Genomic DNA, 15,253 nt, shown 5'->3' with positions numbered 1-15,253 from the left:
AAATATCTGTCCAGTTTTCCTGAGAGGCGGCATTGTGACATCATATGGTACCAGATAATGTGATAGTGTACCTCTTAGCCAATAGCGGTGGAAGATTTAAATTCAAATGTAGTGCAGAGTTTTTACCTAAAGAAGGCGCAACACTGACAGCTTTAGGCAGAATGTTCAAATTTTACCTATGATGCACTAAAGTACCAAATTGTTGACTACATGTGTCTACAGCACGATTAGACACTCACTTATATAGTTTATCAGCAAAAAAAACGTTGATTTGGGGTGACTTGCTCTTTTAACAGCAGCAGGTGAGCTTTGATTTTTAACAAAAAAGATCATTTAAAATCTGCCATAATGGCTGACCCCACCCCTTTACTCATATTTTAAAATGTTGTTTTGTAACCAGTAAAATGGATTATTTTATGCATGTCATCATTATGCACTGTGCTGGAGAGGAGAGGGAGGACGAAAATCCGAGGGAGGAAAGGAAAATGGTTTGGACTTTGAAGTAAAATAGCTAACAAAGTAACCAGGTTTGGCTGGAAAACTCCACAGAACAGCTTAGTGAAAACCATGTTCCTGAACAAAAAGGTACAGATTGTAATTTGAACTCTTTCTGCTACCCTCCGTGCTCGGTTCTGGTCCTCGTTGTTCTGGAGCAAGTGGGAAGGTGGTGCTGATATAGCTATTCTACACATGAAGTCTAATCAATGAATCTGACATAAGAACGTGAACCACGCGTTGACTTTTTTTAATATCAACAATTATTAAATTATATATTTTCAGCTCCAAACGGGCTTGATTTGTTCAGAAGTTGGTCTGAAAACGGTGTACCCATTCTCTGCTGACCCCAACCAGATATTTTCACCCAAACAGCTGCTGCTCCCTAGATATTTTCTTTTCACACCATCCTGTGTAAACCCTAGAGGGGGTTGTGGGTGAAATTCCCAGTAGATCAGCTGTTTCTGAAGTACTCAGTCCAGCCTGTCTGGTTCTTACACTCATGTCACTAAAATCCTCTGCCTTTATTCTGATGCTCTGTTCCAGCTTCAGATTTTGTGAGGTTATTGTGTTTTTTGTTTTGTTTTGCTGCAGCGGCGTCGTACACAGACAGCTCTGATGATGAGACATCTCCTCGAGACAAACAACAGAAAAACTCCAAAGGAAACGGAGATTTCTGTATCAAAAACATCAAACAGGCCGACTTCGGGCGCAGAGAGATTGAGATTGCTGAACAAGGTAAACCCTCTGACCCTCCCTGAACAGCACAGGAGATCCAGCAGAGCAAGATTAACCTTAAAAAAAGGAAATAAATATTTTATGCACTTATTATTTTTGTGTTACAATTTATTTATTTTACTGTGATGCAAATATTAGAAACTGGGTTCATCGGGAAATGAGTGAGTTATTGAAAACCCCAAACAGAGTTCACATGAACCCTGCAGGCTCCACAGACTCATTTAATCCACAGCATCTGTAACTCCTTCAGCTGGATGAGTGAGTGGATTAGTGTTGAAAGTATTAGTAGGTGCTGGAGCTGTTTGGGTTACTTACAGTTGTTGGGTTATTTATAAGGTTTAGTTGTTGGTTAATGATAATTTTATTTATTTATTTTTGGTTTGCCTGTGAGAATCAGCCAGGAAGAAAGGAGGTGTTTTGTTTTACTGTATATATGGGGACTGGTATTGGACCAGCATGCACTGGGGTGGGCCTATAGTTTTTTACCAGAGCAGGAAAAGCAGCAGGAAATGGAGATGTATATAATACTTTCCATTTTGGATGAATAAACACCCAAAACATTCAACAGTTAAGATCGTTTGGACATTGGACATCTTTTGCCTGCATACAAGATGTTCACTTCAGTGCAGCAGTGGCTTAAAGATTTAAAAACCTAAGGAAATATGTTGGACAAACACGGAATCGCCACTGCAGTAGGATTAAAAGATGGGAATTCCTTAACCATCCAACTCCCTTCATGTTTTTTGGCTCCTCTTGCAGAGATGCCAGCTCTTATGGCTCTGAGGAAGCGAGCTCAGGGGGAGAAACCCCTAGCTGGTGCCAAGGTGGTGGGCTGCACTCACATCACCGCCCAGACGGCTGTGAGTTACACTAAAAATAAAACGCACAGCGCCGAACCACACCAGCTACAATAATCTGTGTTTGGATCTGGTCCTCAGGTTCTAATGGAGACTCTGTCAGCTCTGGGGGCTCAGTGCAGGTGGGCAGCTTGTAACATCTACTCCACTCAGAATGAAGTGGCAGCAGCTCTGGCAGAAGGAGGTAAGAATCGGTTTGGATAATTTCTTTTTCACTTCCTGTCCTTCAGCTGTGCATTCAGGTTTTTCTTTCTTCTAGGTTTCAGCGTATTTGCGTGGAAGGGTGAGTCAGAGGATGACTTCTGGTGGTGCATCGATCGCTGCGTCAACGTGGAAGGCTGGCAACCTAACATGGTAACAAACCAACTCTCTTTTTTTTATTATCTTTTTGTCATCTGATGTGTGCGTTTGTACTGTTTCATTAACTAGATCTCATTTTCTCCATTTTTTTAAAGTGTTGTTTATTTGTGGCCTGATTTTCAGATCCTGGATGATGGTGGAGACCTGACTCACTGGATTTATAAAAAATATCCCAACATGTTCAAGAAGATCAAGGGCATTGTAGAGGAGAGCGTTACTGGTGTGCACAGGTATGAGGAGAAGCTTCATTCCCTTTCTCTTTCAATGTTCCTGTAAAAGTTCGTCTGATGTCATCTATTCCACTGGGTTAAATCCATGTATGTGTCTTTGAACTAGAGACTGTATTTATTTATGCAAACCTGCACAATAAACCCTCAAGTCACGCTGTGGTTTTTCAAGTGTGACAATACTGCCACCTAGTGGTGAAATCATGTCTCAGCTGAATTACTGTATAGCTTTATCTGCAAATGAACTGAAAAATAGTTCATGCTCAGTTTTTTTATTTATCTAAAACAAATATTTTCACCATCAAATAGTTTTTTGTGTATCTGATTTGACTGTTTTAATGTGCTTGTTGTGTGTTTGCAGGTTGTATCAGCTGTCCAAAGCAGGAAAGCTGTGTGTTCCAGCAATGAACGTCAACGACTCCGTCACCAAACAAAAGTTTGACAACCTTTACTGCTGCAGAGAGTCCATCTTAGATGGGTATGAAAAGCCACACACACACACACACACACACACACACACAAAGGGGTTCAGGGTTCCTGTTGAGTTTTTTTAAAGGCATACATTTAATTATCTAAATTTAAAGTCTTAAAAAGTTTTCATTGTGTCTGGATTTTTATTTCCAGGTCTTAAATTGCATTCCTTAACTCATCACTCAACCTCCTCTGTTGTTGTTTTTGTTTATATATTTAATAAAAGAAATAATAATTTACAAAAAAAACTTTTTTATATTATAATTTCAAGAAAACCAGCAAAAAGAAAACAGTTGCTTTTAAAAAATTCTGGAGTTCAGTTTTTAATTTGCGTATGAAATGTTTTGTTAATTTATGTCCATTTCAGAAACACTTTTGGTTTTTAAACACATGGTACCTTCTATACACTCAAACTACTGGTAGTAAAAAATAACATTAATAGCATTTCTGTCACCAGCTTGAAGAGGACCACTGACGTCATGTTTGGAGGCAAACAGGTGGTGGTGTGTGGATACGGAGAGGTACGGATACACTCTTCTGGTTAGGAATTGTGCTAAAATGTGAATTAAGGCATGAACTTGTGTTTAGGTTCAACACAATGAATAACAGATGATATATTATTAAATGTCAAATGTGTCTAATTTGCTAAATGTGATTTTTGTTTACCTCCCTCAGGTTGGTAAAGGCTGCTGCGCTGCCCTCAAAGCGATGGGCTCCATCGTCTACGTCACAGAGATCGACCCCATCTGTGCCTTGCAGGCCTGGTTGGTTGTCACAGTTTACCTTAAAGGTCCCTTTTAATGCTCCAGTGATCTCACTCACTTTGTTTTCTTTAATTTGATCGCAGCATGGACGGCTTCAGGTTGGTGAAGCTCAGTGAAGTCATCAGACAGGTGGACATCGTCATCACCTGCACAGGTTGGTTTGCCTCATTCGTGCTTGGTGACTGTCGGGTTGCATTCTGGAGCTGCACCGCCTCCACTCCTCTGTTGTTCAGAGTGACTAGTCAGCGATTCACAAATGAGTCTGCAGCTAATCAAGTTCTCAGCCCAGCAGCCGGGGAAAATTACTTGTGTCTACTTCATTACCTGATGCTGCTGGCAGGCCTGAGGCTTTCTTGGGAGTGATGCTCTATTCGGAGGGAGGTGGTGACACATTTTAAAATGTGAGGAAAGGAGGCCACAGAGGAGCCCCTGTGCTTTTAGACCAGACCGTCTGAGAGTCCTCTCAAAGGATGAAGGACAGAACCCCTGAGGACATTTCAGATGCTGATGGGCTTTTCCAGCGTGTGGTAGAATTAAAATCAGGAATATCTCATAAGGACTTTTAAAAGCCAGTGTCAGCATCTTCTTGTCCATATGTCAAACATCTTACTTATATTTACTTTTCTTTGCGTTGGATTTTGGTGGTGCCCTCGTGGCCTTAACCTGTTGTTGTAACCCGTCTGAGCCAGGCGCCAATGTGTCATGGTGTGGCATTTAGATCAGTGGCAATAGAGCTGCTTCACACATTACATTCATCATTTAAGAGGGTGTGTGTATTTTCCCTGGCGATGGGGAGCAGTGCATACCTAAATCATTGAAAGGAAGCGGCATTTTTGTTTGAGTAAGACCTTACCAACAGAAGGCTATTGGGGTAAAAAATTCCTGGGTGCACGATTTTCAGACGTGGATTCGTCAGATCGTTCAACCTCCAATAAACTAACTAACTAACAGACTTCCTTTCATCACTGGAAATGAGCGAGGAGGTAAATGTGTAAAACCACGTTTATGAATGGCAAAAGTTTTGTAACCGTTTGTTACAAATCAGTAAATTTGTTTTTTCCTCATGGGTTCCTGTAGAAGGAAACAGACCCGCTCCCACGTATTTCAGACCTGATTTTTATGGTTATATGTTAGGAAGCCACCAATATTTTTCAACAACTGGACATCATTTAATTCATTTTCAACAACATTTTGATGGATATTTCCAGATATTAATGTTAAGAACTACACATTGTCACTTTAAGAGGGTGTGTATTCTGAAAAGTGTTTTTTGAGATTGTTTGCATCATAAAGTTTTACAGTGCAGATCCTTTTTAGGGTGGATCTTAAATTTCTTAAAGGGGGCATTATGAAAAACTCACATTTTGCATCCTATTTTGCTGCCACATAGTCCTCTACCGCCTTTATAAACACCCCAAATATGGAAAAGACCCGTCGGCATCTGTTTTCTATCAGTGTGTAGTTTTAGAAATTAGTTACCTAAAATAAGCTGTTTCAAAAAGTCCCCCGATTGTGATGTCACAAACAGGATCATTAAAATGGAGCAACCTCACAAACAAGAGAGTGCTGCTGCTGGAGGGGCTGCAGCAACTCCAAGCCCCTCCCAGATAGCGGAGTTTCTTGGCTAATAGCAGACTGAGCGGGGAATCGGTGGGCGTGGCCAGCTCCAGCTTGTTTTTTTTAAAGTGACAGAGCCCTGAAACATTTCTTTCTGGAAGTGCTGAAAATGTCAAGAATAAACTGCTGAAATCAGTTTGTGTGAGAGAGATTTATTGCAAATAACTTAATGATTGTGTTTAGTGTCGATCATAGGACCATTGCAACGTAAGAAAAAAAGTCATATGTCCACTTAAAGCTAGTGACACCACGAGTGGCGCAGCCTCCTCTGATTTTCCTTCTCAGACTTCCTGTAAAGCCCCTCTAACCAGATCTTTTTGTTTCCTCCCCATCAGGCAATAAGAACGTGGTGGTGAGGGATCACCTGGACCGCATGAAGAACAGCTGCATCGTCTGCAACATGGGGCACTCCAACACCGAGATCGACGTGGTCAGTTAGCCGCTGCGTCACTGGCTTTTCCTTCTGCAGGTTTAGGATGTAAACAAAACAGATCGCATCATTCTAGGAGACAAAATCCCATGCACGCTGTGAACTCCAGCTTGGACCGTGCACTGTTGTCATGGTAACTAAAAGGTTGCTGTGAAGGACCTGATCCTTTACCTTTGAGCTAACATTCCAAAGGTAGTTTTTATATATAACTAATTGAGTGTTTGCTAATTAGACTCATTTGTCCTCTGAGGCCATCAACTTTTTCTTTTTTGTTACAACTGGGTTCATTTTACATGGAGTATGACAGCGGTTAAGACATCCTTTATGTTTTCACACCTGACCCTCACTCATTATTTGTTAAACTCAGTAAAATTGATTATAAAATATTACTGGAGACAAAATCCTATCCTAAATTTAAACAGTTGGTCAGTCAGTATAACTGTTGTCTCTTGTAGGCCTCAATCATCAATGTATGTAAAGATCTAATTATTATATTATGTAATTATTATAGTCTGAGATGAGTCGTAAATGTCTAAGAAACTAATGTGCCCCGTAGTTACGGCCTCATTTACGTAAGTAACAGACATCAGAGTTACAATAAATGTATCTCTTGTTTTCTCAGTGTGGACATTAAATCAGTCAATCAAATCAAAGATACTTTATTAATCCCAGAGGGAAATTAGAGATGTTAGAAATTAGAAATGTTACTGATTCTTACTGTGTGAGTTTCTAAAGATGCTTTTATGCTGAGTAAATAAATATGAGACGTTAAAATGACAAAGATGAAGGTTGTAGATGCAAGAGAATTAGCAGAAATGTACTCGATAAAACGCAGTTGTTTATTTGTAGTGGAGGGAATGGTTTACATGTCAAAGGAAATTACTGACTTCACCACTGGTGATATAGACTTGCTAAAATGGTTCAGTCCAATAATAATAATAAAGTGTGCTAATTTTACAGGCGAGTCTGCGGACTCCTGAACTCACCTGGGAGAGAGTTAGATCACAGGTGGACCATGTCATCTGGCCTGATGGGAAAAGGGTAGTCCTGCTGGCAGAGGTACCTACACACGCACACACACACACACACACACCACCCCCCAAAAAAGACTTTAGTGGACCAAACATCAATATTTAACTTGCTTCAATATATCAGTAATGGTAATGGCCATCTGTGTAAATAGTGGTTTGTTTATTAAAATGAATGAGAATAGGAGGTTCTGCATGTGTGGCTGCACTTTTTACTCTCATGCTCAGTTTGATCCAGAAAGACAAATAACACGCTCATATTTATGTTCTAATGCTTTTTGTATCGTCTAACCCTCTACCTTCAATACAAAAGAGATGAGGTGTTTTAGCTGTGATGGCCTCTCTACCACCAGGGGGTTTACATCCATGGTCAGGTCTGAAGGTGTTGAATTGTCACACACCATTTGAATCTTCTTTTCTGTCTTTACATTAAATGTCTCAAAACAAACAAGTTGTTGAATACATTTAAAGAGGACCCAGCCTGGACACACACACACACATACACACACACACACACGGCAGCAGAAGTGTGTGTTTATGAGCCATGACAGAATGAGAGCAGCTCAGCAGAGGTCACACCACCTGCCAGTCTGAAGATGCACGCTCTTCAATGTCCTGAAGAAGTGCTCCGCAGGGCCTTTGTAGTTTATGTTACTAACATCCTCTTCGTGTTACGGATGAAAAGAAACTTGGTTTTATTTCCTGTGGATTTGTGTAAATTCACTAGAAGGGTTTGGTTTTGTTGCAGTGGAACTTTTCTTTCCTCTTCCTGAAAAACCTTGTCGATCTGGTTCCACAGGGCAATAACCAAATCAGAGAAGTGTTCCTAGAAGATCTGAGCTGCTGAGTGTCCATCAGATGATTTCCTCCCATCTTTTCTCATCGTTGTTTCTGTTTTCTCCAGGGCCGTTTGCTGAATCTCAGCTGCTCCACCGTGCCCACTTTTGTTCTGTCAATCACCGCCACAACCCAGGTAAAAACCCTCTTTCTGAATATCACACTCTAAACTTCTGTGCTTTGTTGAGCCACAGTTAAGGAAGAGCTTTCTGTTCTAGTGTGTTTATAAGTCTTGTGTTTGTCTCCTCCCAGGCTCTGGCTCTGATAGAGCTCTACAATGCCCCCGAGGGACGCTACAAGCAGGATGTTTATCTGCTGCCCAAAAAGATGGGTAAGATTCCCTCTAGTTCACAAGCCTAGACAGAAAAATACAACTGAAGAAATCGATTTAAAAGCATTAGTGAGGCACATCAGATCAGACACACAAGTCATCACCAATCGTGGATCCGTTTCAGCCCAGAAGTCCTGCAGACTCTGTTCTCCTCATCTGATGCTTCAGCTCGTCTGTTCAGTCCAGCATCAGCTCCCTGGGTGGCGAATCATTGACAGTAGAGCGAGTCCTGTCTGTGTGCATATATGCGTGCTCGTCTGCAGCGCTGCCAGTAACGTTTGTTAGCTCGCTGGCTGAAAGCAGAGCCTAGCAAAGAAATGTAGGTCACCTTGTAAGCGTCAAACACCAGAGAGAGAAGGGCTTATGTGAGGTCAGAGAGGGGAAAACCAGGTAAATTCCTCCCTGGTGCTTCCTGTTTCCTCATCACTAAATAGAGATGCAGAAGGATGCGGACCCGTTGTTTTTGTTTTCCAGATGAGTATGTGGCCAGCTTACATCTCCTTACATTCGACGCACATCTCACAGAGCTGACTGACGAACAGGCCAAGTACCTGGGCTTGAATAAAAACGGGCCCTTTAAGCCAAACTACTACAGGTATTCACTCAAGTCTGCTCTGCGTTTTAGTCTGCCTCGTTTCTACTGCTGATTTAATGTGAACCATGTTTTTTAAATTTTATTTTAAAGGTATTAAACAAGTGTGATGGCCAAGCTGAGGAAATATCCAAACTCCATAAATCGCACGCACACAGGGAGCGGAGGATAGAAGGAAGGACAAATGGAATAATCAACACCTGCTTAACATCTGGAGGAAGGAGACGGAGGTGTTTCCCTGCATCGTGGTTTTATTTATTCACACCCAACTACAGTAATAATAATAATAATAATAATAATAATAACTCAAACTGCTCCTTTAATTTAGATCTAGCTCCTCTTCTGTTCCTCATTTCTCCATCATTCTCTTCCGTTTCCATGGCAATATGTCCTTCACCTTGCCATTTCTTTCATTTTTTTATCAAAAAAATATAAAATGGACTCTTTAAATAAAGTTGTGATTTCAAAAGAAGAAAATGAAGCAAATGAAGATGTTTGCTGTTTTGTCTTTTTCTACTTGTGATTTCTGTTGTGTATGATTTGGAAAGGGGAGGGGCTATACTCTGGCCGGGGTCTCAGGGTCCAATCATATCTTGTGTTTTATTTCAGCGAGATTTGTTCTGTTTTTAAGTGTTCTTTTCCTTCTTTTTTTGTAATGAAGCATTCTGTTTCTTTGGTTTTCTCCTGGTAAAAGTGACTAGATCTTTTCCTCCCATCAGTGAAACCGTTTCAGTGGCTGCTGCTGCTTTTCTTTTCTTTCTGCTGCTCAAACCTGTCAGTGTTGAAGTAAGTATTTCACCATGACTTTCCTTCAATAACAACCACCATACTGTATTAGAAGCATGACATTTTTTTCAATCATTACAGAAATATACTGTATATTTAGATATTTAAATAGATTTTAAGAATATTTTCTATCTTTTACTGTTTGTTTCACCGTCTGATATCATTAATTTTGACCACAGAGAAGCAATTAAATGTCCTAATAATCTGTAATAAACAAACTCCTACTCTTATTTTGAAAACTGACACAAAATGACGTTGAAGTGGATTTCCTCTTTCAGGTTCTCTATAAAAAGTATGGTGCTGTTTTACTGTACTTGCCATAAACACACAAACTCAGAAATTAGTTTTTCGTCTCTTTGTAAGAAGCACAGTCGCTCTCGTCTCTGTAGTCAGCCTTTGTAGTGAGTTCCCATCCACGTTTTAAAAGGTTTTAACTCCTGCACAAAGATCTCTCAAATGCTAAACACACCTGCAGGTGTGCCAGTTCTCAGCCGCACGGCATGCTGGGAGATGCCGCCACACCGCGATGATGCTGAAATCAAACGCATGTCTCATCTGTTGGCTCACAGTCCAGATGTGGAACCACCCTGTTCTGTGATGCACATGAAAAAACAAACGGTTTAACCTGCTGAATGAACCTTCCCCAAAAGACAACAGTCTTTGCTAATTTCTCCCAAATTAAATATTCCCTTGGAACATCGAAGACGTCAAAAATGGAATTTAAAGGTGTAAGATAACCAAACAGAAAATGAATGCAACCATGAAACTGTTTTTGTGTTCTCGTCTTTGTGCAGTTGAAAGTTTCCATGCAAATTGTGTCTTACACTCCCTGATCTTTTCTGTTTGAATGTGCATTCAAAACAAGATAAATCCAAAGTGATTATGGGTGATTTGTACGTTTCTGTCTATGTGCAGTGTCTTTTTTTTTCTATCTTGCGGGCCATAGTTGCTTTTGTTATCAGCTGCCTCAGGATCCTAGCCTGTGATGTAGAACTGTTATTTTGTTTTTTGTTTTTTGTGGGTCATAAGCTGAATGACACGTTGTTAGGCGAGGGGGACACCAGCATCGTAAGTGTATTTACATACTATATACAAAAAGACAAGTCAGAGTGTATAGGAAGGTTAAACAGACTCCTGTATTTATTGATGTAAATCCTCATTCAGTTCAAACTGACTAAATTCTCTAATATGTTTAAAGTTGTCTAATGAAAACTTGTTCTGTTATTAAAAATGATCATGTTAGATGATGAGCAATAATCTAATAATAAATAAAAGGGTAATAAGTGGAAGCATTTGTGGATGTTTTTCTTGTATAGGTTTGTTAAAGGGATACCAGGCAGTGTTGCTTGCTTTTAGCACCCCCTAGTGTCTATTATTTTTAGTTAAACTGAAAATGAAACTTATCTCCATGATCTTGCTGTGCATTATTTTTATTTTTTTTTTACATTTTAGCAGCTGAAATGTCTCCCCAGCCTTACTTAGTGTCAACAGGAGTGATTCATTGCTAAATGAACACATCAGCTGTGTTCATGATCTTAAACAAGCTGGAAGCAGACTTCAGCGCCAGGTATGTCAGCTCCATTTTTGTCTAAGGCCTAGTCCACACGTAGCTGGCTTTTTTTTTAAACGAATATCCGCCCCTCCAAAAACTTGCATCCACTCCACCTCATTTGAAAAAAACTCCACACGTACCCGGATAAATACGTTGTTAAGGACATGCCAGACCTGTAGGCGGCAGTACTTCCTCCGTTCTTAACCTCGTCCTTCGTCTGTGGTCTTTCGCAAGGAGCAGTAATTCTGCTTGCAAAAACAAACCAGCAAAAAGCGCTTGGACAATTGATAAAGCGAGCACAGCTCTGAGGGCATCCATGCTGTCGGCTAGTGTAAACACAGGTCGCACACGTGATGTCAGCATTTTTTTGTCGCGGAAAGTGACGTTGCGGACCTTGAAACTCCGGTTTTGTCTGTCCACACGCAGACACCCAAAACGGAGATAACGCAGATCTTCACTTTGGCCGGAGTTTTTAAAAAGATCCGTTTTCGTGTGAAAAAACTCCGTTTTCATGTGGATGACGGGCCAAAACGTAGAAAAATATCTACGTTTTGGCAGATCCCTGGCTACGTGTGGACAGGGCCTCAGTCTTAACTGGTGGCAGCCTGCCACACAAGTGCAATATTCTGGCCACATTGGTACGTGTATGAGTGACATTTCAATAACCTTGTAAAGAGTCAAGTTAGAAAATGATTTAAAAATATGAAAAAGTTGCCTAGTATCCCTTTAAACTGGAGGGTTCTGTTACTGTTTGGAGCTGCCTTGATGAGCTCATCCAATCCAGACGGAGACGTCTCCCACTTAAATGTGGTAGACTCCTCTTTATCAGTGTAAATAAAGATGTATTGTTTTGTTAGATCATGGATATCACTATGGTTCTGGAGGTTGTTAGGGTTCAAGGCATTTTATTTATTTAGCACATTTCATACACGGGCAATCCAATGTGCTTTCCATTAGCCAGAATAGCAAGAACATTTAAAATCAATGTGACAGCACAATTAAAATACGCAAATTTATTTCAGATTTAAGAATCGGATAATGGGCAGTTTAAGAGTGAGCAGTTACAGTGCAGCATAAGAAACATTCATTCAAAAGCAGATGAATACATGAAATATGTCATTTTTGAGTTAAAAGTTACTAAAGTTGGGGCACACATGAGGTCACAATGAAGCTGACTGCATCTGTGTGCAGCACAGCAGCTTCCCCCTGTCCGGTTCTGACCCGAGGTTCTACCAGCTGACTGTTTCCTAAGGATCTCAGAGCCCTGCTGGGCCCGTATACAGGAAGGAGATACAACATTTATTCTGGTCACATGCCACTGAGTGATTTATACTAGTAGAAGCACTTTGAAATTGATTCTGTAGTTTACTGGTAACCAGTGAGATTTAAGAACAGGAGTGATGTGCTCTCTTGGTTCATGTTGAGACTCCAGCAGCAGCATTATGAATAAGCTGCAGCTTCACAGCTTTTTTGGGAAGACCAGCCAAAAGACCACTGCAGTAGTTCAACCTGCTGGAGATGAACGCATGAATGAGTTTCTCTAGGTCTTGTCCGGACATGAGATCTCTAAGACTTGCTATTTGATGCAGATGATTAAAACCAGGTTGGAAGAATGTCACCCATCAGTGGATGCATACAACTTTGACCAAGTAAGGAAGCACATTGGTGCAGAAATAAACACTTTTATAAAATATAAACTAAGAAAATGTGCAAAATTGATGCATTAAAAAAATCAGGAAAAATTCTACCCAGAATCCTTAGACAAAATCAGAGGTTTGTCACCATTTTTGATTGCGATCACCTTGTTTTTGTTAGTTTACTGGCTATTTTTCACGTAAATTTTTGTTTTCTTTAAGGAGTGAATCACTTTTAAGAAAATTAATTCTTTGAACTTTACTTTATTTTTTAACCAACGAGACACCAGCCTCTCTGGAGGCGTGAGGTGGACCCGCTGGGTGCACCCATCGACATAGGTGCACCTCATCCACTGGTGCTGACACCGTCTCAGCTCCATGGGGTCAGCTCTGCTGTCTGTCTCTAACCCCGCCCACCGGGGCATGAGGGGAGAGCGAATCGAGACAATTTTGGGGGGCGTAGCAGCAGCAGGGGGTGGGGAGGAGGAGGAGACCCTCAGCTTGGCTCAGGAGTGAAGCTGCTCCTCCTGGCGCGGTGCAGTCTCAGTTCTCCAACGGACCGGTATGCAGCACTCACGCCCCCCGAGGAGGAAGTGAGCCGGGTCGAACGTGAAAGATGCAACCGGAGGACATGGAGGTCCCCCTCATTAACAACCTGAACGATAACGGAGACCGAGCCAGACCGAAGGGGAAAGATGTGTTCAAAGACCAGCAGAAGGAGTCGGAGGTACGCGCTGATTAACAGCTCATGAGTGTGTGTTGTTGCTGGGGAGCTTTCACACCCGCTGGATGTCCTTCACCATGCAGCTTCTTGGCTCAAAGGCATGCGGGCAGACAGCGAGGTGTTATTTTGGCTGCTGAGTCCTAAAAATAACCCGGTAATCCTACAGTGGTTCTGAAATGTGACTGCTGCTGCTGGCAGGACCCTTCAGCTCAACACACACACACACACACACACACACACACACACACACACACACACACACACACACACACACACACACACACCTTCTGTTTCAGGTGCAGCCTCACTTGAAAAGCTCAGGAATCATTTGGGTTTTCTGTTAAATTGATCATTGCAGGTTAAGAAAAAAGTGCTTGTTTTAAACAATAAGTAGTTAAACCTGCAGACTTTTGTTGCTTTAAGCAAAAATATTTTTCATCAAATTTAGATTAATAGGATTTTAGAAGTTAAACTTGCCTTCCTTCTAGTTTATATATATATATATATATATATATATATATATATATATATATATATATATATATATATATATAATCTCCAAGCTTAGGTCCTCTACCAGAGGTTTGGGCTGATGACCAGAGGCACCACCGATGTCTTTACTCTCCAGGCTTTTTCAAGTTCTTCTTTGAGGCCCTGGTACTTCTCTAGTTTCCCATGTTCCCTTATTATGATGCTGCATCACTTGGTATTGCCACGTCAACCACAACAGCTGTCCTCTGTTGTTTATCTACCACCAAAATGTCCGGTTAGTTTGCCATCACCCTTTTGTCAATCCGGATCCGGAAGTCCCACAGGATCTTAGCTTTCTTAACCACCTTAGGGGGTGTTACCCACTGTGACCTTGGGGCTTCCAGTCCATACTCTGCACAGATGTTTCTGTACACGATGCCAGCCACCTGGTTGTGGTGTTCCATGTAAACTTTCCCTGCCAGCATCTTCCACCCTGCAGTTACGTGGAGGATTGTCTCAGGGGCCTCTTGGCATAGTCTACACCTTGGGTCTTGTCTGGTGTGGTAGATCTTGGCCTCTGTTGCTCTGGTGTTCAGGGCCTGTTCCTGTGCAGCCATGATGAGTTCCTCTGTGCTGTCCTTCAGACCAGCTCTTTCTAGTTATTTGTAAGATTGTAAGATCTGTCTGTGGTACACCCCATGTAGGGGGTTGTCCTCCCATAATGGTGTTTTCAACGTCTCCTCCTTTGTTTGCCATTGTCTGAGACATTCATTGAGCACATGTGTAAAAAGATTTTGACATGAATAAAATGTTTGTGTCATGCTCAAAATATTTGCTCATCTTTTGAAATATAAGATTCTGCTCATTTAGTCTGTTGTTTAACACTAAAAACTTCTTCATGGTTTTATGTTTCTTATTTAAGTAGGAATACCACATAAATTCTTCTGTCAGCATGTCCTAAATGTTTAATTCATCATTAGACAATAACATAAAAATTCATACAGACTTTTAAATGTTCATCCAATTGATGTCATTCAACTTTGAAAAAATAATTTTATTCAGCGCCGGTCAACTATGGGGAAAATAGCATTTTTTTGGGTCAATGTTAAAACCCTTTATGGCAGTAAATCCTATCAATCAAGAATTCAAATTTTAAGGATCCTGCAGGCAGGTAGTTACATTTGCAGGCAGAGTTAGCATGTTTATAGGCAATTAGAACCAATTGTGAAATCCAGATGACTTTTCTCATAGATATATTTAAACAATTAAAATACATATAGGCTGTTAAAAATGTCTAATTCTTCACTTTTAGACATAAATTTAAAATTCATTTGGACAC

General features: G+C 40.9%; 2 protein-coding genes across 3 annotated transcripts in view; both read left to right on the top strand.

Annotated features, from left to right (window-relative positions):
- ahcyl2b (adenosylhomocysteinase like 2b) overlaps positions 1–9,581 on the top strand; it is a 50,416-nt gene extending 40,835 nt beyond the window's left edge. The window contains exons 3-17 of the mRNA XM_015957208.3: positions 1,090–1,233; positions 1,993–2,093; positions 2,172–2,274; positions 2,350–2,444; positions 2,574–2,680; positions 3,039–3,155; positions 3,606–3,669; positions 3,824–3,912; positions 3,996–4,066; positions 5,865–5,959; positions 6,920–7,018; positions 7,892–7,960; positions 8,077–8,155; positions 8,630–8,750; positions 8,841–9,581. Of these exons, the coding sequence (XP_015812694.1) occupies positions 1,090–1,233; positions 1,993–2,093; positions 2,172–2,274; positions 2,350–2,444; positions 2,574–2,680; positions 3,039–3,155; positions 3,606–3,669; positions 3,824–3,912; positions 3,996–4,066; positions 5,865–5,959; positions 6,920–7,018; positions 7,892–7,960; positions 8,077–8,155; positions 8,630–8,750; positions 8,841–8,847 (1,361 nt within the window). The 3' untranslated portion in view covers positions 8,848–9,581. The remainder of the gene's footprint in view (positions 1–1,089; positions 1,234–1,992; positions 2,094–2,171; positions 2,275–2,349; positions 2,445–2,573; positions 2,681–3,038; positions 3,156–3,605; positions 3,670–3,823; positions 3,913–3,995; positions 4,067–5,864; positions 5,960–6,919; positions 7,019–7,891; positions 7,961–8,076; positions 8,156–8,629; positions 8,751–8,840) is intronic.
- A 3,603-nt stretch (positions 9,582–13,184) lies between these two features.
- Positions 13,185–15,253, top strand: part of strip2 (striatin interacting protein 2) — a 41,063-nt gene continuing 38,994 nt past the window's right edge. For both annotated transcript variants that reach the window (XM_054739611.2, XM_054739610.2), the window contains exon 1: positions 13,185–13,446. In XM_054739611.2, the coding sequence (XP_054595586.1) occupies positions 13,336–13,446 (111 nt within the window). In that variant the 5' untranslated portion in view covers positions 13,185–13,335. The remainder of the gene's footprint in view (positions 13,447–15,253) is intronic.

This window comes from Nothobranchius furzeri, chromosome 1, assembly GCF_043380555.1.
Source record: "Nothobranchius furzeri strain GRZ-AD chromosome 1, NfurGRZ-RIMD1, whole genome shotgun sequence".
In the NCBI taxonomy this organism is placed as follows: Eukaryota; Metazoa; Chordata; class Actinopteri; order Cyprinodontiformes; family Nothobranchiidae; genus Nothobranchius; species Nothobranchius furzeri.
The sequence above is the reverse complement of the archived record's forward strand: the minus strand, read 5'-3'. Positions and strand labels throughout refer to the sequence as shown.